General features: G+C 37.1%; 2 protein-coding genes across 2 annotated transcripts; both read left to right on the top strand.

Moving 5' to 3' along the window:
• Nucleotides 1-330: 330 nt before the first annotated feature.
• On the top strand, nucleotides 331-2,104 carry LOC149399900 (putative E3 ubiquitin-protein ligase EDA40). The gene is made up of 4 exons (XM_089610366.1): nucleotides 331-382; nucleotides 473-1,041; nucleotides 1,137-1,480; nucleotides 1,561-2,104. The coding sequence occupies exons 1-4, from the start codon at nucleotides 331-333 to the stop codon at nucleotides 2,030-2,032; spliced, it is 1,437 nt and encodes a 478-aa protein (XP_089466492.1). The 3' UTR covers nucleotides 2,033-2,104.
• Nucleotides 2,105-12,397: 10,293 nt separating this feature from the next.
• Nucleotides 12,398-15,711, top strand: LOC149399901 (uncharacterized). Its single transcript, XM_089612967.1, has 5 exons — nucleotides 12,398-12,961; nucleotides 13,057-13,697; nucleotides 13,768-13,950; nucleotides 14,268-14,463; nucleotides 14,678-15,711. Exons 1-5 carry the CDS (start codon nucleotides 12,418-12,420, stop codon nucleotides 15,406-15,408), a joined length of 2,295 nt encoding a protein of 764 aa, XP_089469093.1. The 5' UTR covers nucleotides 12,398-12,417; the 3' UTR covers nucleotides 15,409-15,711.
• Nucleotides 15,712-21,194: the final 5,483 nt, after the last annotated feature.

Consider the following 21,194-nt stretch of genomic DNA (forward strand, 5'->3'; position numbering starts at 1 on the left):
CCATAATTTAAAAATAAATAAATTGTTTTTTTTCCTCTTGATCATGAAAAAATCAAGTCTTGATGTAAAAAAATAAAATAAAAAGAAATGTAAGAAGAAGAAAAAAAAAACAATATTAATATACCAGAGCTACAATTATTAAGAAGAGAACTATCTCTTGAAGTTTGCACTACAAGCCTTTTGGTCTATAAATACGCTTTGTGTTTCCTATTGTAAATACATCCGAAGACACAATTAAGAAGGAGACGAAAGAAGTTAAACAGAGTTCTCAAAGTCATTTGTTTGCTTGAATAAATATTAAAAAAAAAAAAAACTTAATTACTTAGAACAATGGTAGTCTACAACGACGACGAGCCGATTCCCGGAGGATGTGTCGACTCAGGTATATATATATATATATATATATATATATATATATATATATATATTCATTATTGTATATAGTTGCTATTTTCTGATAATGGGTTTTCAGATTCAGACGGGGAAACATCGATATACGAAGACGGAGACATAGAGCTGATAAGCCACCGGAAGAATGAGGTGCCCCTGAAAGAAACAGAGCTGAAGGTATTGCTGGAGCTGACTGGCTCCGAAAACGTGGAAGAGAGATTCCCTTTGGACATCGTCGCCGTCTTAGATGTGAGCGGAAGCATGGACGAGGAGGACCGGATCGGCGAATTGAAAGCCGCCATGGCATTCGTGATCAAGAAACTCAGTCCCACCGATCGCCTGTGTGTTGTCATCTACTCTAGCGAAGCCCGGAGGCTGGAGCGTCTTAGTCTCATGACAGAGACTTGTCAAGATGCTATTATTAACCAGGTCAAGGGCTTGCGTGCCCACGGTTTGACCAACACGTTCGCCGGCCTCGAAATGGGTGTCCAGATTCTGAATGATCGCCGTTTTAAGGAGGATCGAACTGGTGCGATCCTCCTCATGTCCGACGGTGAACAGAGCCGTCGATACTGTGATGCTCGCCGTGTTCCTCACATCGACCAATTTCCGGTTTACACCTTTGCTTTAGGGAGAGACTCCACAGTTGAGGTACGTATATATATATATATATGTATTATTCATAGATTGCTCGGAGAATTTTTTTTTTTTTTTTAAAGGATTAATACATATGCATATATTTGTAGCTGCTGGAAGAGATATCAAGGCAAAGTCACGGAGGAACGTTCACCAATGTTCGAGACGAGACAAACTTGAGCGCAGCATTTGCCACGTGTTTGGGAGGACTTTTAACCGTGGTGGTTAAGGATTTAAAACTGACCATCAAACCTTTTAAAGACGACTCGAGAATTGACGACGTGTCTGCAGGAAAGTACCACGAGAACCAACAAGTCAACGCGGATAACTCCATAACTATCCCCTTTGGCGATCTCTACAGCAGGGAAGTTCGCAAGGTCTTGCTCTATGTTTTCCTGTTTGCAACTGAAGAAGAAACGACGACTGATGTTGTCCAAGTCAGTTATACATATAGGTATATATAATGAATATTTATCCATATATGTATATATAAATATAAGGTAAATTACTAATCATATGTATGTATAATTGCAGTTCTCCTTCCAGAAGTGAAGAGCGAGGAAAATCCGATCCAGTGACAATTAAAGTAGAGCGGTTAAAGGGAGTAAGAGGCGACGATGTAGCAAAGGTGACGATTGAGCATACACGTGCCCAGGCAGTGCATTGCGTGAGAGAAGCCAAAAGCTTTGCTGACAATGGCCGTGACTTCCAAGCAGCGAAAGCCAAACTGAATGAAGCTAAAAAATTGCTCGAGGGAGTTAACCACGTTGATGATCCTGAAATGGTTATAAAGGGGCTTCTAGATGATGTGGAAAAGCTGATGACGTTTATGGCAACCCCGGAATTGTACCATACACAAGGAAAACGGATGATCTCTTCGTTTTTGTCTTCTCAGCTTGGCCAACGCGGTGTTTACGACCATTTGTTGCATGCGACCCCAGCCATGCTCCACCTCGGCCAGCAAGCCACTCAACATGCACACAGCCACCGCCATGCACGGAGATGATTTCAAACAATTCTTCCACCGCCTCATCATGCTCACGATCCCCGTCCCATAATCCAACCCCGTGCCTTATTTTGCACCTTAATTTGAATCTTCCTTTTACCTTATATCCTATATATACTACTTCGTATGTCTTTTTATTTTCTTTTTAATGTGTGCCATGTCGTTTGATTTATTTGATTTTCATTTTCGGCGTAAATGCTATACACCGTACCCCTTTTCTTTCTAATATCCGATGTCGTGTGATTTGTTTATGTTTAATTTTACCCTCTTATCCCTTCGATATTTTTTGACTTATATGAATTAAGTATGAAACTACTTAGTTATGTGTATGTGACTTGGCCAAATCGCATGCGATCAGTCTATGATTGAGATAACACCTCTAAATGCTGTGAATTCGCCGACAATCGCAAAATAATAATTTCATTCAAACATACCACTGATCTATGTCAATAACTTAAATAAAATATGATGACGACCAAGAATACCAAGAGGTAGCAAATCTAAAACCTCATTTCTTTATCTCACAAATGTAGTAGTGTATGATCCATGAAATGGGAATAGTAAAGAAAACAAAGGAACTAAAGGATCTTTTAAAGGGTTTACACTCGAGATTGCGCTAGAGTTATAATTGTTGGATTAACGTTGGAGAAACAAATATCCAAGTTAATAAACACTATTAAATAAAAAAGAAGGGTGGTCCTATTAAGAAGATCATTAAAGTTGGTGGCGATGAGAAAGAGATACCCTTAGTAGCTATTATTACGACAATCACTCTATAAAGTCTTAAACAGGCTTTGCGCCAATGGAACTTGTGTTTCACGCAAGCTGTTATTCAGTTTGGGTTCGTTCAATCCAAAGCTGACTATAGCTTGTTCACCAAGGGGTCTGGAGAGTCTTTCATCGCTGTTCTCCTATACGTCGATGACATTATTGTGGCGGGTCCAAGCTCTCATGAGATTGACAGAGTCAAGAAGTTCTTGGGTTCTCAGTTCAAGCTCAAGGACTTAGGCGATTTACAGTATTTTTTGGGTCTTGAGATAGCTCGTTCTTCGAGTGGGATTGTAGTTTCTCAACGGCAATACGCGTTCCAACTCCTTACTGATTTTGATTTCTTGGTTTCTAAGCCAGTCAAGACGCCTATGGATCCTCGTATTGTTCTCTCTGCCTCTGATGGTGATTTGCTTGAGGACCCTACTTCCTATCGCCAATTGATCGACAAGCTCCTTTACTTGACGATTACCAGGCCGGACATTACCTTCACGGTGCATTCTTTGGGTCAGTTCTTATCTGCTCCTCGTCAAGCTCACCTTCGCGCGGCATACCATTTGCTTCGGTTCATTAAAGCACAGCCAGGTTTAGGCATCTTCTATTCTGCCTCTTCTTCGACTCAGTTTCGAGGCTTCTTTGATGCTGATTATGCGAATTGTTCAGACTCTCGTCGTTCCATTACCGGCTTCTGTGTTTTTCTAGGGGATTCCTTGATCTCTTGGAAATATAAGAAGCAAACCACGGTTTCTCGTTCCTCTGCTGAGTCTGAGTATCATGCTTTGGCAGCATTAACTTCTGAGATCATCTGGCTTCATCAGTTGCTTCATGACTTTCGGATTCGGTCGTCTGCCCCCACTGTCCTTTACTGTGATAATCGGGCTGCGATTCACATCGCTTCAAACTCGGTTTTCCATGAACGAACGAAGCATATTGAGGTTGACTGTCATTTCGTTCGTGAAAAGCTTCGCTCGGGGATCTTGAAGTTGCTTCCAGTTCGCTCTCAGCACCAATTAGCGGATACTTTTACGAAGCCTTTGCCGGGTTCACTTCTCCAGCCATTGTTAAGCAAGATGGCCGTGAAAGATGTTTTCCGTTCACCTTGAGGGGGAGTATTACGACATATATTATAGAGTGATTGTCGTTTGTACATATTGAGCATAGTAGTGTCGTTTTACTAAGCTATATATGTTGTACAGTGTAAGTTTTGGTGATTAATTCATTCAATCGAACACATCGTTCGCGCCACATTTCTTCTTCTTCGCTTCTCTCTCCAAACAACAAATCCCAAATATTCTCGATCTCGATCTACAATAGCTATCACATCTATCTCTCGATGAATTGTGATCTAATAAGCTCTCCCTTAGATAAGAGATCCTTCTCTCTTTTGCACAATCCTCTATCGAAGACCAATCAACTACGCACCTCAATCAATCATTTTCCAATACGGTGCGGACAGAGATTGAACAACACTCTCATATGGTCTATCATGAACAAAGAGTAATGAATGAGTGAGAAGTACATAAAAGCCTAAAACTATAAGTCGACAATCAAAACCCAGTAAGAAGCGAGAAACAAGTTTAATTTTTTCGCGTATCGCATAGATTGAGTAATCAAATTCGATCATATCTCTTTTAAACTCGGAACCAAAAGTCGATCGAGGACATTAAATTACGATTGTACAGGAAAAAACATCTCTATGAAATAATCTTGAAGCCCTTGAATAATTAGTTCATAATATCTTGAACAAATTTGTTTGCTAAAACGCCACAAAGAATTAACAAAGTTTAACACTTTTACTATGTTTTTTGGACGAATTGTCATAAAGAAATAAATCAACAGATTATATAGAATATAAACACTTTTTTTTTACGTAATTAACCATCAACAGATAACTAATTAAAAAAAAGTTATAAGGGTAATTATTTGTTAAAATATATATGTAAGGGACTTGAAGTTATAATACGTAATTATTTTTTACAATGAATTATGGGGCAAAATTATTTTAAAAAAAAGTCGGGGGAGGGTTGGGGGGCTTGGAAGGAGTCATTGGTTTTTTGTGTTATGCTGACTTGTAAGACCGTTGACAATTCAGTATAATGCTTACTAAAATATGTGTGAATGGCAAAAAAAACATATTCTAGTTACAGAAGACTTTGCACTAACTAATTTGGTATAGAAATTCAGTATATACTGTTTTTTTTTATATACGAATATTTACTGGTTTTCGGTCCGCGTTTATCTCAATTGGAAGGAGTCATTGTTTTTTTTTGTGTTATGCTGACTCTTAAGACCGTTGACAATTCAGTATAATGCTTATTGCTTACTAAAAAATATGTGAATGGCCAAAAAAACATGTTCTAGTTACAGAAGACTTTGCACTAATTAATTTGGTATAGAAATTTAGTATATACTGTTTTTTTTTATATACGAATATTTACTGGCTTTCGGTCCGCGTTTATCTCAATTGGAAGGAGTCATTGTTTTTTTGTGTTATGCTGACTTGTAAGACCGTTGACAATTCAGTATAATGCCTACTTAAAATACGTGAATGGCCAAAAAAAATATTCTAGTTACAGAAGACTTTGCACTAATTAATTTGGTATAGAAATTCAGTATGTACTGTTTTTTTTTAATATATGAATATTTACTTGTTTTCGGTCCGCGTTTATCTCAATTGAAAATGTTTGATTTTTGTTTGATTAATATGTGGGTGGGATGAAAAATTCTTAAACTGCTGATCCATTGTTATTTGTTAACATAATGTTTTTTAATTTCCTAAATTCATCGATAAAATAAGAAAGATTCCTTTACAAGGTGACAAATTTATTTATTTATTTTCCTTTGACTTCGTGAGTGCAAGGAATAAATAGGCAGAAATGAAACATGAACACAGTATTTATCGTTAATTAATTTATTTATTTAAATGAAGTGTTTATTTTTCAAAACATTTTAAAGTTTATCGATAACTTCTGCTATGCATAGTATGTTAATTATTTTTTCATATGACATAACATCTTTTATCATTTTAGGCCTCTAAACCGGCAGTTTTTCAATTTTTTTTTTCTTTTCAATTGCTGCTATACTTGAACCATATTTGCCATGCATTATTATGCATATTATATTAGACATAAAAATCAGGCGTCGATAAAAATATTTTTAGATACGGATGCCTTGACTGAATCAAAACCCTAGCGAAACATTTTTCAAACTTGTCGGATGCTATAGTTAATTTTGGTTCTGGTCTGTGATTGCAGTGATAGAATTGCCATGCAAGTACTTTGGTCACTTCGTTGTGCCTTCCAAGTAGAAAATTTAATTTTTGTAAAGCCCAACTTCGTTTTTGGTCCAACCTGGATGTTGCAGAGAGATATCTTGAATTTTCCGAACTGAAATGAAAACCCTTGAAAAATCATTTCTTAAGGGTGCATGTGCATTGGTGTTATATTGCCATTTTTGGTCGCGGCTCTTATGGACCGTTGATCACTAATGATTCATTCTACTCTAAAATCAGGATTCTTTAACCTAACTAATTTTTTTTATAAAGGCATTCAGCTTCCCTTATTAATTTACTTATTTTAGTCAATTCGACTAGTAATTTCACAAATAATGTCGAGTCGAATACGGAGCCTTTTCTGAATATGACATGTAGGGGGCGGCTTTTAGGCCCCTAGGCTTTTTAATTTAAAGCCAATATAAGCGCAAGATTTAGATTAAAATATACAGAAGACTTTTCACTAAATTTATCACCATTAATAATACACTAATGCGTACACCCAACTCGCTTGTCTTTTTCGCATAATATAGATTAAATCCAGCTATATCCAAAAAAAATTCCAATTTCAAGTTGACAGTTTTTATTAATTTTTGGACGAATTGACTAAAAGAAATAAATCAACAGGTAATAGAATATTAACAAGAGAAATTGCCTCATTTGTCACCAATTTCATAATATTTTTCCACTTTCCACCAAAACACTAATTTGTCCCAAAATGCCACCGAGATGTCAACATTGTTGACATCTATGTCAACAATATTGACATCTCATAGTGAAAGGAAAAAATAGATGTCAACATTGTTGACATAGATGGTGGCATTTTGGGACAAATTAGTGTTTTGGTGAAAAGTGAGAAAATGTTATGAAATTGGTGACAAATGGGACAATTTCTCTATTATCAATTGTTTTTTTCTTAATTAACTGTCCACGACAGAATTGTCGTATGATGAGTCGGCTTATGTTTACATTTTACCTAAAAAATAGGTAATGTTTGATGACTCCATCTGCGTATTTCATGATTATGCATTTTTTTTAGGTTACGAGAGTTTAAAGGTAACGTATAATGATTGACGTCATGTTTTTGTACACTACTGTATTTTATGCTATTTTTTTTTTCAAACTGAACTCTCTTGTCTGTAAATAATCAACTTGGAAGGTGTCATTTTTTATGGGTTATATAAGTATATAGCCACACTATTATTATTATAAGGGTTTTAGTTTTAGCTAATTTTTTGTTAATTTTTTTATTAATAGTCACATCAATCTATTTACAGCATGTTAAATGACGTGAATGACTTCAAATAACTCTAGCCAAATTCTCGCTCATTATTTTCAACCCATTAATTCAAATAAAAAACAAAATATTCGGCCATAACTTATCGCACAAATTGAGAGAGCATTTAAAACTCCATTAATGCAGATATCTATACTCTCTCTTTATCTCTACACAACCAATAAAAGCAAAATCAACGCTCTACAACATCGGCCGACGCTCCACCCTCTGCAACATCGGTCGACGCTCCACCCTTTGCAACATCGGCTCCGACACTCGCCCACCCTCTGCAACATCGGCCGACGCTCGTCGATGGTGACGAAAAATGGGTTGTGCCTATCGGATTGGATTGGTGGAGGGATTACAGGATTTGTTGTTTTTTTTTCTCTCTTCTTCTTCTTCTACTTTTTCATCGGAATTGCTGGTGGTTTTGAGTGTATGAGATTTGTTTCAGTGATTGTGAATTTGCTGAGATTTTGGTTCTGGTGAATTCTTATCCAGTATTGTAAATACAACATTGATTTACAGTTAATATCATTTGTTTCATCGTAAATGCATTGTAAATACAAAGCATATTTACAGTATATTCGTATAAATAAACTGAAAAAAAAATTCTGGAAATATTTTTGGGCGTTCTAAAATTATGAAAACAAATAATATCAATAAATGAAAAATAAATTTACAGATTTTATCCATAATGAATTGTCACGAAAATATAAACTAATTAGCTAAAGTCAACGTTGACATTTCGCTTTGATGGCTGCTAAAAAATAATAGAATATTTAAGTAACAGAAGACTTTGTATAAACTTAGTATAAAAATCCAATATGTCCTGGTTGGCAAAAAGAGTTAATATTTAGGAAAGAAATATCAGCACATGGACATAATTAGAATTAGAGAATTACGAGAGTTCTTTGTAGAGGTGAGAATTTTTTTTTTTTTGGGTGTGATTTAAAGGTCTCCCGCTCTTCGTAAGTACGTTTTCTGGGGTTTTTTTTTTCCTCAATCAATTTGGTTGACCTCTTTTTTTTTTCTTTTTTTTTTTGTAACTTTGGTATATAGTTTGGTTGTTGTAATGGGGATGGCTTCTACCTAAAAAGTTTGAAATTATTAAACGTGTATGGAGAATATTGTTCAACTATATCGATTTGAACAATTAGTGGAACAACTATATACTGGTGCAAGAACAATTAAGCAAGTAATCAAACAAAAGGAAAAACATAAAGAAATAAAGGACACAAGGAATTAGTAACTTTGTTGGGTGATAAAAATACCTACTCAGAGGGACTGATACATCCGGTGGTGGAAAACGATTCACTATCTCAATAATCAAAAGTACATGACTTAAGTTTGCAGATTCTCTCTCAAACGCCTAACTTCTTTGACTTCTCCAATGGATTAAAATATAAACTCCACTTAGATCAGCGACTCTCTCTCTCTCTCTCATTCACTCACTCACGTGACTCTACCTCCCGAAGATCGCACGATCCACTCCTGAAGATCTTCTCAGCATATCAACGCAAAACACACATTCACAAAACTCTGTACAAATAAAGCACACTAGCAGCAAGTTCCTTGAACTAGTTGTCGATGAAGACCTCTTTGCAGAGACACTAGCTCTAGGTGAAGGTTGATAAGTGAGATTCATTCACACTTATCTATGACTCTTAGATAAGAATCGAAGCTTGTTCTTAATGTTTTTGATATTATTTTGTAGTTTTCATTGCATTTTCAGGTTTGAGAGAGTATGAGAAGGTGGTGGTGCGAAAACGGGCTGAATCGGAGCTAAATCGAGCAAGTTATGGTCATTTGAAGTCAAGTCAACAAAAGTCAACGGCGGTCAACAAGAAGTCAGCTTCTCAAGGCTGGCGCGCCGCACCTATTGAATGGCGCGCCGCGCCCTGGTGACCAAATTTACACCCGAGAGCTCGAGCGGCCAACGCGCAAGAGAGGCGCGGCGCGCCTTCAGAAATTCAAGAGTGGCGCGGCGCGCCTGTTATGTGGCGCGCCGCGCCAGGTGCTTTTTCAGAATTCTTGGAGCTCGTCTTTTAAATCATTTTTGGCCCTTGGATCTCATCCAAGGGTCCATATTTGCTCCGAAAACCTCTCCTAAACCCTCATATACACTTATTCAAAGAAGAAAAATGAGGCTTTAGCATAGAACACTTTACTTTTGTTTTGAAACCTTGAGAGAGAAAGTGAGAGAGAGAAAGCTAGGGTTTGACATTCATTTTGTTCTTGAGCTTGGAAGTGAAGAAGAAGAGGGAGAAGTGACAACCTCCATCATCCTCATCATCTCCATTTGTTCATCCTTAACTCTATCTCTTTTATTTATTGTTATTTATTTATTTACTCCACTTAATGCTTTGTTGAACATATTTTAAGCTTTCAATTATTCTATTTGAGTTTTTTGTTGATTACTTTGATCTATTGAGCATTGAGTGTTGTGATTACTTTATTGTTTTATCTAAGTGGAATATTGAAGTAGAGCTTGAGTTTAATGAAAGTTTTGTTTGGTTGTTGAGATTAGCATTCAATGTCTTGTTGCTTTATTGTTTTGTTTCTTTTACTTATTTCAATTTTACTTTGTTTATTCTTAATTATGAGTAGCTAAATAGATTTGGGGTGCGATGTAGTTGAGTAGTTGAGTTGGTTGGTCAAACCTTTAGATTAGATTTTGTGCTTGATGGTTGGGTTGAGAGTGAAATATTATGGGTATGGGTTGTGTGTTAACGCTAATTAGAGTAGCTAACTAATTAGTGAACCTTAGACGAGTTTAGAAACCGAGAGGTAATAAACGAGTGAGCTCTATCCGTCCCATCATTAACCTTCCTAGAGCTATAGAAAAACTAGGGGGTAGATGTAGTTGATTGAAATCCCGGGCTAAATGCGGTTTTGTGTTTTAGTAGGATCCAAACCGAGAGGTGTAAGTTCGACACGTAGCTAGATTCCTAAAGACTCGAGAGAGATTAGTGAATGTTTTAAGAGAGATTGAGACTAAATTTTACAACTCTAAACCCGAGCTTAGAATCGTACCAAGACCGACCGACTCGATGAAATAACGAAATCGTGCCCCTTCCTTTTAACTTGTGTTTAAGTATTATTTTCACTTTTGTTTACATTTCATCTTGTTCTCAAACCAATCAAAAACCCCCATTTTTTCATTTCCATAACTCGAAAAAGAAAGCTAGTGAGTTTGCTTCGGAAATAGTCTAGAGTCCTTGTGGGATCGATATCCGTGCTTTTGCACTCTATTACTTGACGACACGTTCGCTTGCGTCGTGTAGAATTTTTCTTTAGTTAAGAAAATTCCCATCAAAGGTCGGCGTGAATTTGACCAAACAGAAAAGTGAATTGATCGAAACAAACCCTAAATGAGTTTTATACGTTACAATTTTAATCTCCCACGAAATCTAATAAGTCGGAATATAATTAAAATATTCGACACTTATCTGTCTATAAAAATTGCAACTGAAAGATATTCCAATTTTATTGGCGTGGGAGGAAAGTGACTGGAGTTACCCAGATTTTAAACAGTTGGGTCCTCTGTGGTATGGATAAGATGTTCGAGGTAATATATCGTGAAGCGCATATATGTCATCTCGAATTCTTTAGTCATTTGATTTTTTGAACTTTTCGAACATGTTTAGATTGCTCTCCATGAAGATCTAGTCATCTAAATAAAAGTACACAATCAAATTATATATCTTCACCATGTGCTTTGATATAGAGTGTGTTCATATGAACACTTGATAAATTTTTTGTTTAAAATGTATGTCGTTTCGAAGATTTCAAATTCTCGATGCTTGCTTAATAAGACAATACAAAAAGCCTTCTTCAACATCAAAATTTTTCCTTCGTGCCCGTTCAGTAGTTCTGTAGTTGGTAATTAGTCAAATATAGTCATCATAAACTTAAATGTCCACTACTGTATTTTAGATTATTAGACAAAGAAATTGTCATTGTTACATTTTTTAGTATTCTGATCCCGTTGAAACTTCATTTTAATGCTTACTCAGAAATCATGCGAATATATAGCCAATAGAAAAAGGAAAAGAATATATTCGTTAGAAGACTTTTTAATAAATTTAGTATACAAGTCTAATATGCACTGGCTTTGGATCCGCATTTATCTCAGTATGATATGATTTATTTTTGTTGTTCTTGGGTTTACTAGATTCCTACATGATAACTGGTGAACACCCGATCAAATAGACATTATAAATTAATTATTTCAAGGGCTCACATGACACCTCAAATATCTTCTGTCTCGATTAAATAGACATTATAGATTAATTATTTCAAGGGCAAAATGTGGTTTCTTCGGCAATCATACTTCTTTTTTCATATGAATTTCTCTTGCAATAGTTTATGGGAATTTCTGAGGACATAAATAAATAAATTGGATGAACAAGTACCACGATTACTCGAGACTTCAGAAAGTCTTCAGTAGCATTCAGTGTAACATGATTATATTAGACAATTTTACGAGATAATTGAATCATTGATCAAAATTCTATCTCATGTGATGAAACAAGTGTCTGTCAACCTTTCTCTAAATGAATTACAATTTGTGTATGAAATCAAAACTGAGTGATAATTTGAATTCAATATACAACAAGGCCCAGATGTGAACACAATCTGTATATGAAGTCCATGAACTTTTCTATTCATTTGTGGCTATTCGGACACAGAGGTGTCTAAATAATTTGAGAGTCTATTAGATATATAATGATATTTATACTTTCAGTTTCATAAATATTTAGTAAATAGTCACATCCACGTATTTACGCGTTTAAACTTAAAAAAAAAATATTAACGTAAACATCCCACCATTTTATTTCAATAAAATGGAAAATTAGAAATAATACATCATGTTAATAGTTATTTACCAAATATTTACCAAACGTTGACTATATAACAATTCTAAACGTCTAATCGGCCTAGTTACCATAATTTTTTTCATAATTTAATCAAGCAATTTGAATAACAGGGATAGTGTTTTGTAATCTCTATTAAATGCAGCAATCTATAGCTAGATAGCAAAACAGAGAGAAAAGAAAATCTAAGATGGACAAAGGTAGCATTGCCTTCTTTCCAACTTACAGATCTCCGGTGCCGTTGGACATTTACTCATGTCCAGCCACCGGAGCTTACATCACCAAAGCAGATGAGGTTTTGATGATCCCCGGTGAAATAAACACCATGGCTTACAATTACAACGGCGCACTCATTCCTCCCAACTCTCTCAGGAAACTTGTTACCCGCTCTGAGTTGGCTTCTAAAGGCATCTACAAAGTTGCAGATGTGGATTCAGGCCGTCTCTCGGGTCTCATTTTTGCCTCCGAGAGAGGCGAATTCCAGCTTGAAATCCTGCACATAGCTCTGCGCTTGAATGGCAAAGTTGAGGTGTTTAGTTTGGCTGAGATCTTCGGCACAACTGACTTCAATGGTACTCGCATGGAAGACAGTGGTTGCTTCACCGATGACTATCTCGTTTATGTCTCGACCAAGATAGTCATCGGTGAGCCACGCCCCAAGCGCCGTCAGCCTTGGACTGTGGTTTATAGAACCCATCTTATCACCGGAAAAACAGATCGCCTCACTCCACCAGGTAGCAACTTGATTTATTATTTTTTGTTTGGTTGGTGTGTGTGACAGAGTAATAATAGAAACTGATTTGAATATGTATGTGTGTTTTTGAAACAGGGCAAGCTGATTTAAACCCTTCGGTGTCGAAATCGGGGAAAATGATAGCCGTGGCGTCGTTCCAAAGAAGGACAGAGGAAGAGAGTGGATGGATGGGAGAGATAGAAGATCTGAGGACTTACATTTACGTGTTCGATGTCGAAAACCCCACACAACGCAAGCTGGTCGTGGAAAATGGCGGATGGCCAACTTGGGGGAGCGACTCGGTCTTGTTTTTCCATCAAAATGTCAATACCGATCCTGAGAAACCGCCGTTGTGGGGCGTGTTCCGTTTCAAAGCCGACATTCAAAAAATCCTCAACGGCAGTGTTGTTGCTGACGTGTCATCCATCCAACGTGTACTTCCCACCCAAATCGGTGGCGTGGCAGTCGGTGCGCGAACTCCGGCTGCGATCGACGAGAACAGAGTCGCAGTGGCCACTATTCGCTTGGCTTTCAATAGAAACGATTTGGTGAATCCACGCACGGCTAAACAGTATCGACAAATCGAGATATTCGAATATTCAGAAGCTGGAAATGAGGTGGAGCCAATTCAAATCACTGCTGCGATAGGAATGATGGCTGACCACTACAATCCGTTTGTGATTCATGGGAGTGACCGAATCGGTTATCACCGTGTCAACATGGACATTCTCGATAAGGTATTATTATCGCTTTTTAATCAATTTACGTAGACTTAAATGCAATTTGACATATGTGTATATTATATAGACTGGAGGTGATCTCCCAAGGCAGTTCCATAAGCTAGAGTCTCCAGATCCAAAATTGGGATTGTTTAGAGTGTCTGGAGTGTTTCCCACATTTTCCAGAGACGGTTCAAAGCTCGCATTCGTTGACAATGAATTCAAGTCTGTTTGGGTTGCCGATAAAAATGGCTTGCATGTTGTTCACAAGGTACTCTAAATCTTCTAGTCCATTATAGTAGGATATAGACCAAACTAATTCTGAGTTATGCTATGGGTCAGTGGTTACCTAGTTACATGAAACGATATAAATTTTTAAATAGTCAACATTTTGTTAATTTTTGGTAAATAGTCACGTAAATTACGTAGAATAATTTTTTAGTAAATATGTGTAAATAATGGTTATGTCATATTTTTTACTATTTACGGAAAATTTACAAATTAAGTGTTGATTAAAATGCAAATGTTTATGTTTTATTTTTTTATTTTTTTTTACTTATATTGCTAAATATTTGTTATGATATATAGTCGAACGTCAACACCTTCTTCGGGCCAGTTTGGAATAAAGGCAAGGATATATTGTATGTATGTGAAGGGCCTGCTTTCAGTGCTAGAAACGTCGTGCGTATCATCGCCATTAAGAATGTGTCTGGAGCAGGAAAACCCGATCACGTAACACTCACAAGAGACGCCAATAATACCTTCCCATCCTCCAACCCAACTGGTAATTGATTAGTTTGATTGCGTTAAATATATCATAAATATGTTTTGTTCGAATTCTCACATTGAAAAAAGACGGGAACTTACATGAGTTTATAAAGGTCATATGTTACTCTTCTCATTGCCATTTGATTTTGAAATGGAACTATATGACACTTTCACATGTATAAATTCTCTTTTATTACTAACAATGTGGACATCGAAAATGAATGTAACAGGGACGAAACTAGTTTATCGATCTACAAAAGACTTTCCCGGGGATGGACCGAAACACAAGAATCTGTATATAATGGAGGATGCTGAGGTAGGAGAATTCGGAAAGAAAAAAAAAGAAAAGCGGATAACACGGATCACAAACGGAGAGTGGACCGACACTCATTGCCAGTGGTCCCCTCGAGGAGATTGGATTGTGTTCTCGTCAACCCGAGATAAGCCTCCGGGCACGCCTGACCTAGACAACGGTCTTGACCCTGGACACTTTGCCATCTATCTTGTGAATGTAGCGAAACCAAACGTCGTGGTAAGAGTGGCCCGAAGTGGAGACGCATTTGCAGGCCACATTAACCATCCGTGCTTCAGCCCCCGTGGAGACAGCATCGTCGTGGCTTCAGATCTGGCAGCGGTTTCCTGTGATCCGGTGTCTCTGCCTCTCTTCGTCCACTCCGTGAGGCCTTACGGAGATATATTCACCATCGACATCGACAGCACTGACATGAAAAAGAACGAAGATACGGAGAATCTAACGCGGATTACGCATAGTAGATACGAATGTTCAACTGCGTCTTGGACAGATTACCCAGCTACGGACCCAAGCACAGCTTGGAACATGAAACACCTTCCGGGACCCAGCGAAGGACACGTACCTGCATGCCCTTATGCACACGCTGGTGGAGCAGAGAGTTGGCACATGACTGGTCACCTAGTCCTCGGACATAACAGATGTTGTTGAATTCCCCTTGTTTTTCTTGTGTACTGCCAATTTCAATGCGTTTTGCTTTTCAATATCTGTTGCTGCAGTTTTAATTTCAACGTTTTTTTTCTGCTATTTTAGTCTTTTTTATTTATTTATTTCACTGCATGTTGCAAGTTCACTCACTGTTTCTGTTTTTCAACATCATCTGTTGCAATTTGAATTTCATTGTTTTTTTTTTTTTCCAATCTTATTTTGTTTCATTGCAGGTTTATTGCTTTCAATGTGTCTTGTTTTTGTGATTCACTGGTTCGTTTAAAATACAGAGCTTTGATTCACTTATATGTTATTAGAAAATAGGAGAAAACAAGCTGGCAGTGAAAAGTGTTATTCACTTCATGCACATAAGGGGTTATTATTATGTACAAATGAATGCAAAACTCTACAACCAATAAATTAATAACCTGGCATTTTGAACGAGTTTCAGATATTGAATTAACTTTCTAAGCTAGAGACGAGACGACTTCCTATGAAACTTTACAACAAGCTGGCACATATTTAGCGTCCTGTGATAGAGCAAGTAGTGCAATATATTGCATAGTAGTCCTCGCACACTAAAGCTGGAAATTTGGATAACCGAAGTTAACCATTAACCAAAATTCTCTGTCATAGGTTAACCTTTAACCTAAAAAAAAATCAATTCAATTAATTGCAATTAACCGTTGTGCATTAATGGCCGTTTTTTTTGGATTTTTCAGAAAATACAAAGTAATAAATTGGCGTCAATTAATTGCTTTTTTCAAATACATTAATTCCCAGAACTTGCCATCAATTAATATACGATTTCTGCCTAATATATTAATTGCTTTTTAATATGATTTCTGCCTATTATTAGTAATATACGTTGTTTTTTCGTCTTGTTACCAACTTACCATCATCAATGGGCATCAATGCACACATTTATTTTTAATATTTGTAGTGTACCGATTAGGAATGCTAATATGCTATAATTATGGAGTTTAATAGCTGGCTATATAAATATATTAAGTATGCATATTCAAACATATCAACGGCAATATTTCAATATTACATTTATAACAGAATAAGTTTTCATTTTATTATTTTTTTATTTAAGGAAATTTTTTGGTTAACTTATGAAATTGACCAAAAATTTTGCAAAAAATTATTCAAGAACTCAGATTATTTAAGTCACAAGTCCTTCCCCGCGAATAGAACTAAGAATATTATGCTTTTAGTTCTAAGATCTTATAGGGCATGTTTGGTTCTAAAGGAATGAAATCCATTCCAAAAGAATTGAATAATTTTGTTTGGTTCATTTTTTGAAGCTGTAATGATCATTCTACAGAATGATCATTGCTTCATTTTCATTCCACCATATAAGTGAAGAATGGACTATTCCACTGTGGAATCACTTATTTTCCAAAATTATCCTTGAAGCTTTAGACATTAATAATTTTTTTTTCTTGAAACAATTAAAACCCGTCACATAAATTCAGAACAACAAAAAAGAAAAAAATCAGTGTTGCCATAAATGGCGGTGGAACTGTGCCTCCGCCGTGGCTTCGATAGGGTCTTCTGGACGCCCTTCGCCACCGCCCTCCTCTTCTGCTTCTCCAACGCTTTCAGCGGAAGACGCACCAGCGGCAAGGACTGGGACGGCGGTGTTGGATCGGTCGCCTCCGGCGAGTTTCTTCTCGGGGTGTAGATCCGGATCCCCGTGCGTCGTTGTTGTTTCCTTCGTCTGGATTGATTTTGTTATTTTTTTGGTTTTTTGAAAGTCTGTGCTTGATTGCTTTCTGATGGAGGTGGTGGTAGTATTTAAAATATCAGTCAACCTGTTTTTGAAACATTTTTTTTTAACCTTGTATGGAGAGAACAAACTTCAGATCTAGGTAAGGAAGATGAAGTTTTTTTTTTATTAGTTCTGTTAGTCTGACTTTGATTTTTATTTTTAGCGGTACTTGAAATGATCGATGTTATTTCTCAGATTAGGATGTTTATTTTACTTTGGAGAAGATGAATTGAGGGGTATTTTTGTCAATTACTATTTTATTCCATTATTATTTTTAATTGATTAAAAACCAAACCAAACAATATATTGAATAGCTTTTGATTCTCATTCCATTATCATTCTCTTTCTCATTCTCGTTATCATTCCATTTTTCTTTTTCAACCAAACATACCTAGGAGATATATGATCGGATATTTGATTTTCGATTTGTCAATTTGCAAACAATCTTCTTTGGGTCTCCCAACACAAAGTTTTCAGGTTGCACCATTTAGATTGTTTCTTCAATGTCTATATTGAGGAAAGCTGTTTTGACATCCATTTGATGGATTTCCATATCAAAATGATCAACAAGTGCCATGATTGTCCGAAAAGAGTCATTTGATGAAACTGGAGAAAAGGTCTCTTTAAAGTCAATCTCTTCCTTTTTAGTATAACCTTTTGCTACAAGACGAGCCTTATACCTCTCCACATTACCCTTCGAATCCTTTTTGGTTTTAAAAATCCATTTGCAACCAATAGGTTTCTTTCCTTCAGGCAATGGGACAAGTTCCCAAACTTTATTGTCTTGCACAGACTTATACTCTTCATTCATCGCTTCAATCCACTTTACAGAGTTTGTATCATTCATGGCACTTTGGAAGTTGACAGGGTCATCTTCCATCACACCACATGACGGTCAGATTCATATCCTTAACGACCACTGTGAGAAGACCTCCCAAACACAGAGCAAATGCTCTGCTCAAGTTCTTCTCCTCTTTAACGTCCATGTATGTCCCTCCATCACTTTTATCGGCTATCTCCACAAGCCCCTGAACGTATATTAAATATGCACCGATCAATTCAATTCCAATTTCAATTTCAAATCCATGTTTAGAAAAAAATAAATGAAAGTGTAGATATACCTCGGGGGTTGATTATTTGCCAAAAGCAAAAGTGTAAACCGGAAATTGATCGATGAGATCTACCTCGGAAGCTTCATCGAACTCAGGAGATTGCTCGCCGTCTGACATAAGCATGATCTCCGCGGTACGTTCCTCGGTGAACCGTCGTTCGCTAAGAATCTTCAGTCCCTCTTTAAGCCCCGCGGCGGTGTTGGTTCTTCCGACCGCCTTTATCTCCTTGACGTGTTCGATGCTCTCGTCCTGAGCCTTATCGGTCATGAGGCGGAGCGGGAACAATCTCTTGGACTTGGTGGAGAAAGTGACGATGGACAAACGGTCCATGGGACCGAGCTTCCTAATCAGGAACTGCATAGCTCTCTTGAGCTTCAACAGCTTGCTCTCCTCGTCCTTGCTGGTCCTCTTCTTCTTCTTGCTCTCCATGCTCTCGCTCACGTCCAAGACTGCGACGAGGTCCAAAGGGAATCGATCTTCGACTCTATCGGAGGCGGTGAGCTCCAATAGAACCTTCATGTTCGACACTTTCAGGGACGCCTCTGTTCTGTTGAAGTAAGTCAGCTATGTGTCTCCGGCTTCCTAAGCCGCGGGTTCCGAATCCGAGTCTGCGATCGTTTTTTTTTTTTAAATTCATTCAAATTCGTTGTAATTAATTAGATCAGTTGATATTGATTTTTTGAACTTAGATTGATGATATAAAAAGGGAGAAATTGCTTAATTTACCACCAATTTCATAATATTTTCCCACTTTCCACCAAAAGCCTAATTTTTACCAAAATGCCACCTCTATGTCAACAATGTTGACATTTATGTCAACAATGTTGACATCTAATATTGAAGGGCAAACATAGATGTCAACATTGTTGACATAGATGGTGGTATTTTGGGAAAAAATAGCATTTTGGTAGAAAGTGGGAAAATGTTTTGAAATTGGTGGTAAATTAGACAATTTCTCATAAAAAAAAGACGATACGATACCAGAGTCGAGGTCCGGCTGGGTTGAGGATTCGGCGATGGGCTCATCGTCATTGTAGATTGCCATTCTGCTTATGTGATTTTTTTTTTGGTTGTTTCGTTTGTGATATTTTTCTTTCAATTTAAGCGTTAAATATAGTTCGCCATATTTTCACTCCAGTCAAGCTGGTTATTTCTATCGTTAGAATACAAAGACTAGATTAATTTTTTATTTATTTATCTATCAGGTCTTAAGAGGCTTAGCCGTTCCGGTTGTTACTCTTCGTGGTGGAGAAAAATATTGAAAGCGTTCACATGGGGAAAATGGAGAATAATATAGTAGTGTGACGTGTCATGATCTTTGTCCACTACTGAAAGTGTTGGGATGCAAACCAAAGTCCCACATCGGAAGTGAATGCAAAGAATGCATTGGATATAAGAGACCCACCTAACTACACTAGTATGAGGCCTTTTGGGAAGGAAACCCAAAACAAATCCGTGCGGGCTTGGGCCCAAAGCGGACAATATCATACTAAGGTGGGTGGCAGCCCAACACGGTGGAGGAACTCGGCCCTTTCAAATGGTATCAGAGCCGATGGTTCAGGAGACTGGGAGTTTGGGTTGGGCTTGCGATGTGGAAGGAGAATCCCTCTGTGTGGTGACCTCGCGATGGTGTGCCTTGTGTCGAAAGTCTTCCTGACAATGATGCCGGTCAGGCGGCGGGTCCCGTTAGCGTCCAAACGGCGGTACAAGATGATTTCGCTTGAGGGAAGGACATGTGTATGTGGTCCTTGGTTTGAGGGAAGGATTGTTGGGATGCAAACCAAAGTCCCACATCGGAAGTGAATGCAAAGAATGCATTGGATATAAGAGACCCACGTAACTACACTAGTATGAGGCCTTTTGGGAAGGAAACCCAAAACAAATTTGTGCGGGCTTGGGCCCAAAGCGGACAATATCATACTAAGGTGGGTGGCAGCCCAACACGGTGGAGGAACTCGGCCCTTTCAGAAAGTTTCTTCCTTTTTTATTATTAAAAGGAACTTGCATGTCTATTATTGATTGGATTACTCGTAACTCGTAAGGCATCATTATTTAAGCGAAACTATAATAATAACAAAAAATTGACTACATAAGCCACCTAAACTATAGGAATTGTAAATTAGCCAACCTTTGGTAAATACTTTGTAAATAGCCAACTTGCATATGTGGCAGCCTATTAACTACCTAAAATATATGTTTGACTGTGTTAAATAAGTCTTTTATTAATCTGTTAATAAGTTTACTTGACTATTTACAAGAAATTAACTAAAGGTGGGCTATATCTCAATCCACAATATCCGTGTGGCTATATAGCTTAATAACCCTAATAATAATGAATCAATCAATTGAATTAGGGAAATGATTGTTGACACGGTCCACGATTACCAAACGATCCACTCAGAATCAACATAATGATTATTCTCCATAATGATGTTAGGTTTATATTGGAATACAATATTATTATATGTAATTTAATCTTTTATTCAAAATTAATCTACATAACAAGTTTTTTCGTTTCATGATTATACATTTTATTGTAGGCAATTAATATTGTACTGAACTACTGATATAGAAAAGTTTTGGAAGCGTTCAGATGGGGTGACGTATGATGGTAGACGTCATGGTTTATATCCATAATAATAATAGAGTTGGATATGTGATATTATTACCTACATTAATAAGGTTAGAACTTAGAAGGTGAAATAATAAATATACACCCATTACTCCAACTGTCCGCGGCCAAAGTTTCTATTTAGTTTTGTCTCCCATACCCTCGCTTGTCTACTATTATTTATTCTGAGAGCGCTGAAACTCTACTTGAATGCTTTCTCAGAAATTATGTGAATATAGCCCCAACATAAATCAATACATTAATTAGGTAAAGAAGACTTTTCACTAAA

This window comes from Urtica dioica, chromosome 4 (assembly GCF_054948205.1).
Source record: "Urtica dioica subsp. dioica isolate 48M chromosome 4, U.dioica_male_clone48M_v1_H2, whole genome shotgun sequence".
Taxonomy (NCBI): domain Eukaryota; kingdom Viridiplantae; phylum Streptophyta; class Magnoliopsida; order Rosales; family Urticaceae; genus Urtica; species Urtica dioica.

Bases quoted from the DNA above. Each gene is read 5' to 3' on its own strand.
- LOC149399901 (XM_089612967.1), top strand. From the start codon at position 12,418: ATGGACAAAGGTAGCATTGCCTTCTTTCCAACTTACAGATCTCCGGTG. The intron at 12,962-13,056 runs GTAGCAACTTGA...TTTTTGAAACAG, and splicing joins AGATCGCCTCACTCCACCAG to GGCAAGCTGATTTAAACCCT. The intron at 14,464-14,677 runs GTAATTGATTAG...TGAATGTAACAG, and splicing joins CCCATCCTCCAACCCAACTG to GGACGAAACTAGTTTATCGA.
- LOC149399900 (XM_089610366.1), top strand. From the start codon at position 331: ATGGTAGTCTACAACGACGACGAGCCGATTCCCGGAGGATGTGTCGAC. The intron at 383-472 runs GTATATATATAT...ATGGGTTTTCAG, and splicing joins CGGAGGATGTGTCGACTCAG to ATTCAGACGGGGAAACATCG. The intron at 1,481-1,560 runs GTATATATAATG...GTATAATTGCAG, and splicing joins CAAGTCAGTTATACATATAG to TTCTCCTTCCAGAAGTGAAG.